A 5,451-nucleotide genomic window follows, 5' to 3' on the forward strand; every position below is an offset into this window, starting at 1 on the left:
TAAAGTTTAAGTGTTTTTCTTTCATTGTTTAAATAAAAGTTTTGACAATAATAATATCCCACATTATTTCCGTAATAAAAAGTTTGTATGACACTGGTTAGAAGTGAACAGAAATATCCATAGTGATAGCACAAAACATTTGTGAAACTGAAGATAATTTCAGCAAGCCAGTTGGTTTAAAAACACAACATTTCCTGTTCCAAGGCTTTGTCTATATAGCAAAGTTACATAAAGATAACCTAAAATAGAAACTTAAATTTAATGAAATTAATCAGAAAACCTTCTGGGTATATAATCCTTTTTCATGGTGAAAGTGGCTTGTGGTCTAGCTTAGCTCCATTGGGAGCAGGCTTATATTACATCAAAAGAACATCTGCAAATGAATTTGCATTGTTTAAACAAATGTAGTTAAACCAAATATGAGTTAATCAGTGCAAATTTTCCAAAAAGTCAGCTTAAAAGGCAATTTAATTGGAGCAGCTTGACAAAAAAAATACATAACCTCCTGAAACAGCTTCTTTCTGAGAGTTGATCTGTACTTTCTAAGGATGCACAGCAACTCCCACCTGCCCCTGAATTCAGTTGAAATTTGGGTGAATACAGCTCTCCTCACAGGCAGACCACAAGCGTGGAACTAACACTGCTGTATTTATTGCAAATGCTGCCATGCTCTTGCTGGAGCTGAGCTGCTGAGACGGCAAAAAGAAACATGCCAAGATTAGACTATGGTGCATCATAGCCTATATTCAGCAAAATAATCACCTTGGAGTCAAACGCCACAGACAGATCAAGTCTGCTCTCAGATCAGCGGGCAGCATCCGCAGCCTTGCCCAGAGACCTTTTTGGCCGTCTTGCTCATCACTACAACTTACAACACTTCAAACAAATTTTGTGCAATTGTGTCATGAATAAGCCTTTATGAAATAATAAAAAGCTTTTCAAGATAAAAACTATGCTAAATGTCTGATTGATATGATGAGTAAACCCATCCCACCTCATACCTATTCATTACATAATAGTAGTGTTTTATTCAGTAGTGGGTTTCCAGCCGCATCAAAAGCGGCCACAGCTTTCTGTGCAATCAAAATTAAGTAGATTATTGATATTGCTGGATAAGCAAGGATAAATATTGCTTCAAGCACACTGCTTTGCAGCTCTTAGGATAAACAATGTGTTTCATTCATTATCAAGCAGACTATTCAGGAAATAGCAGGTTAAGCTAACTTGTTCCTAACACCAGAATTTCAGAAACATACCACAAAGCGCTCGTTGCAAAGTGTGCAACTTGTAAGACTTTAAAAAAATTAACCCCCCAATTTTCACATTAGACTTGTTAGCAAAATTGGAAGGAGTTTTTTTCTGTCAAGAATGACTAAATATTACATGTACTTCACCTAAGGAGAAAGTTAAGGCTTGTTTTTCAAGAGTTTCCTTTTCAAAGGCAGGCACGAATTTAAAGTCACAGTCTGCTTAAGACATTACATCTCCGATTTACTCTCTGTTGCAGAAGGTGCAGGCAGCAAAGAAGCATTTGTGGCAAGTTACTGTATTAAACACTTGATAACATGAGATGTTCTAGTTTCACAACAGAGTTATATACTGCTTTAATGAGCATTGATATTTTTGTAACACTTAGCAGCACTGTCATTATTAGAGCTTTCCCATAAGGCAGTACAAATAGGAGTATTAAAAAAAAAAGTAGTTTGAGGTTTGGACCATCCACAATATTTTGACATAAATAAATCAAAAAGAGGGAGAATTAATTTGAGATCAGTCAAGCTCTTAAAGAGCAAAGACCTCTGTCAGCCTTTGATCTGCTCCTCCATTTATTAGGAAGAGAAACAGGTCTCTGATTTCTTTGCTGAGAATGCCAGTCAGCAGCTCCTAAACAAGAGCAGACCTCTTCCAACACCAATATTTTTCTCCCAAGGGAGAATCTCATTACTACCTGCCAGCCACTGGCTAGTACAGATTTGGTTTTCTCCAGCCCATCACCTTGTTCCTTACAGTGGAAATACAGTAGCCATTTCTACATTCAACTACTCCAGTACTGAAAGCAAAATCCAAACATTTTAAAATTTATCTGCTGTAACTGTATTTCTTTGAACTCAAAGGTATATTTGGAAGAGGTAGTCCAGGGGAAAAGGGTTTCAAGTACCAAAATCTGTATGTCCCGTACCAAGCTGACAGACCTATCAGCACACCGAGGAGCTTTTGACTGAAGTCATGGAAATACACGGCAGTACAGAGAAACATGAACACCCAGATCATGGTGAGAAAACACAAGGAAACAAACAGGACGTTGATCACAACATGCAGCTTAGAGTTCTGATCTATGGACAAGCCTTCCAGCACAGCCACTTCCTCCACAATCATCAGAGCACAGTACGAGAGCAGGAAACAGTGCCCTGAGATATCAAAACCATTCCAGATGCCGTTGTCCTGGTGGCACTCCTGCTTGGTGGCGTACAGCCGGCGAGGGTCGCCGAGTTTACCCGAGGTAGAGCACGTGCCGGTGAGATTCTCGACATACATGAAGAGTCTGGTGCACACATACCAGATGGCAGTGCCCACCAGCAGCGCACTGACACGCCGCAGCACCATCAGAATGCTCTTCGTGGGACCATAGAGGAACTTGCTCTTGGCAAACTCGTAGGTGGTGACTGCGATGAAGGGCAGCAGAAGCCACAACGTCCATGCCCAAGCCACCTTCACAAAGTATCTGCCAGAGAAAAGCCAAAAGAGAAACATGCATGTGTAAAACTTCACAGGAGCTGGGGTAAGTGGTGGTGCTTGAAGAAGTAGGTTTTCAAGGTCAGTGTTCAGAACTATCTAAATTAGACACTTGTGCCCTCCGCTCAAAGTAAAGCATAGCTAAAATCTTAACCCTCTCCCCACTATTTTTCTCAGGCCCAACACCTGAATACTTCCTCAACCAGGTACTTCGACTGTTTCCCAGGCAGTGTTCCCTTGGACCCAAGCCCTCATTCAGATTTGCAGTTCCCTTTTGCAATAGCTTTTACCCTATAAACCCGCTCAACTCTGCCCTACTCAAAATGCAGCTGCAGAGAACGTATTTTTAGCTTGCCACCCTGACCACAGTAACCCTTTCTCTCTCTTCCTCCACCTCAGTTACCTTTGCTTTCAAAGCCCTTCACAACCTCAACCTCTTCATACTGAGTAAGATAGCCAGAAGGGCTGACTCTTCCCTCATCATGAAGCCTTCCCTCTGTCATCACCTTATAAAATAAATGAAGAAATACAATGTGTTTGATCCTTTGCTGTCCCTCCAGTTGATGACAGCTTTCCTTTGCCATACACAAATTCTTCTATCTCTGAATTCACCCTCTGCCTTGAAAATTTTTGCTGTGATGCCTATAAAATTTTGAAAACCAGCTGATGATATCCTGTTTAGGAGACAGTACTGCTTAACTAGTTCTCTTTTCAAATCTTAAAGTGGAGCATGTGCAAGTGAATTTACTAACAAGTTAAGAAGATCTTAGTCCACAATCTTCTTTCTCCCATTAGCACCTTCCAATGCAGCTTTCTTCCTATCAGCTGGTGGGAGAGGGGAACTGTGCAGCCCCCTCGTACCCACACCCTGGTTTCAGAAACACAGACAGCAGAATTCTGGTCTGTGGCTGAGCTATAGTCATCATTTAATCATCATCTCAGCACCAAAAAGAAAACCAAATAGGAACAGAGTTCTGTACCTTCATTAAGACCTTAACGAAAACTGTCACGGTCTCGCCCAGGATTTTGAGGAATACCTCCTTTATTCTTAATTTTACAAAAGTGGCATCTGTTTGGCAACTACAGCTGCTACCATGGAATAGTAATTGAAAACAAAATCCTCATTTTATCGAGCAGTTAAAAGCAAAAAAGGCTGCTAACGTAAATGCTGCTGGCAAACCAGCAGGCAAGTAATTTATGGGGAAAAAAAATTGCTTGAGAAACTGTCAGTACAGATGATCTTCCTCTATTTAAAAAAGGAGAATTGAACTGTACTATGTTTTTACTGCAAGATCAATTTCACACTCTAAGTGTTCCTGCCAATCTTTCTTTTCAATCACACTAAAAGCAGCTCCTCTCCCACGTCACCAATTACAAATTCGAATCAATAAAGTACAAAATTCCCCAAGTCAGAAGGGAAACCAGCAATTTTAGCTTTACTTTCTGATCAGCAGCAGGTAAAGCACCCATGCACTGGCACAGCTCACCGACTTCCTCATGCCCTTCAAAATGTTCAAACGTAGTTTTAAAGAGTGACTAAGCCAGTTAAATCATTGCTTAAGTACTAGAGAGGGATGGCAGTAACTCTGCTCTTACAAAACACGCTAAAAGACTTATTTTCTTCATTTGCTTTTAGAGCAGTTCAGTAACAATCAGTTTACTGGAATATGAGTAATTACCGAAGAGCTTAAGAAAAAACTTCCTTTTCCAATAACAACCGAATGGGAAACTCCAGTTGTTCTGAAACAAGTTAAGGAGTCAACAGTCCCCTGGGCTACAGCAGACGTTAAGATCAGGAAACCTGACAGCACCCCCCGCGCCCCCGGCACAGGCGGCGCTCCCGGACCGGCCGTTCCCCCGCACCAGCTCCCACTCGCCCACACCCCCGGCGCGGGGCCGGCCCGGCTCACACACAGCTCCTGCACAGCCACCCTCAGCGAGCTCCGGGGCCCGCCCGGGGGCCTGCCCCCTCAGGCCCCCCAGCCGGAGCAGGCGGTGCCCCCAGCCCCCCCGTTCCTCCCGGGCCGCAGCAAGGGCCTCCCCGCCCCGACGCCGCTCGGGGCAGCCCCTCCGCCCCAGGGGAGAACACGAGGCCCCGGCGCGGCCCCCGCCGCCCACCCGCTCCCGTGAAGACCGGGGGACCCAGCCCCACAGTGGGACCCGGGACCACGGGCGCCCCGCTCCCTCCCCGCCGGCCCCCGCCCCGGCTCTCCTCACACGTTGAGCGGGTTGCGCTTGTTCCGCATGGGCGTCTCGGGCACCAGGTCGCCGTCCTTGAGGGCGGACCCGAGGAGGACGATGGCGAGCAGCAGCCAAGGCAGGCGGCGGCGCACCCGCCCGGCGGCCAGCGCGGCCCGCAGCCAGCGGCCGCTCCGCTCCAGCCGCTCCATCGCGCCCCGCCGCCGCCGCCCCGCCCGCTGGGCCGCCGTGTGACGTCACGCGCCGGCGCCGGCGCCTCCCTCCGCTGCCCCGCTCGGGCGCCCCCTGGCGGCGCCCGCCGGGCCGGGCCGCGGGAACGGCGTGGGGGGGGGGCTTCGCGCATGCGCGCTGCCGCGCGGCCGCTGCGGGCGGGGCGCCCGCTGCAGGGCCCGCGCAGCCGCTGTGGGAGCGGGGCCGGGGCCGGGGACAAAACGTGTGGTGCTCAGAAACCGCCATCTGCCCCCGTCACCCGGCGAAGTGAGGAGTGGGATCACGTTCTGCACCCACCGCCAGCTGGCC

At 47.2% G+C, this 5,451-nt stretch overlaps 1 protein-coding gene across 1 annotated transcript; it reads right to left on the bottom strand.

The window, feature by feature from the left end:
• On the bottom strand, nucleotides 1-5,139 carry FITM2 (fat storage inducing transmembrane protein 2). The gene is made up of 2 exons (XM_074888248.1): nucleotides 4,951-5,139; nucleotides 1-2,722 (listed from the first exon to the last, which is right to left on the bottom strand). The coding sequence occupies exons 1-2, from the start codon at nucleotides 5,121-5,123 to the stop codon at nucleotides 2,080-2,082; spliced, it is 816 nt and encodes a 271-aa protein (XP_074744349.1). The 5' UTR covers nucleotides 5,124-5,139; the 3' UTR covers nucleotides 1-2,079.
• Between the last annotated feature and the right edge of the window lie 312 nt (nucleotides 5,140-5,451).

The sequence above is a fragment of the Strix uralensis genome, chromosome 18, assembly GCF_047716275.1.
Source record: "Strix uralensis isolate ZFMK-TIS-50842 chromosome 18, bStrUra1, whole genome shotgun sequence".
Classification (NCBI taxonomy): Eukaryota; Metazoa; Chordata; class Aves; order Strigiformes; family Strigidae; genus Strix; species Strix uralensis.

Bases quoted from the DNA above. Each gene is read 5' to 3' on its own strand.
- FITM2 (XM_074888248.1), bottom strand. From the start codon at position 5,123: ATGGAGCGGCTGGAGCGGAGCGGCCGCTGGCTGCGGGCCGCGCTGGCC. The intron at 2,723-4,950 runs GTGAGGAGAGCC...TTTCTCTGGCAG, and splicing joins AAGCGCAACCCGCTCAACGT to ATACTTTGTGAAGGTGGCTT.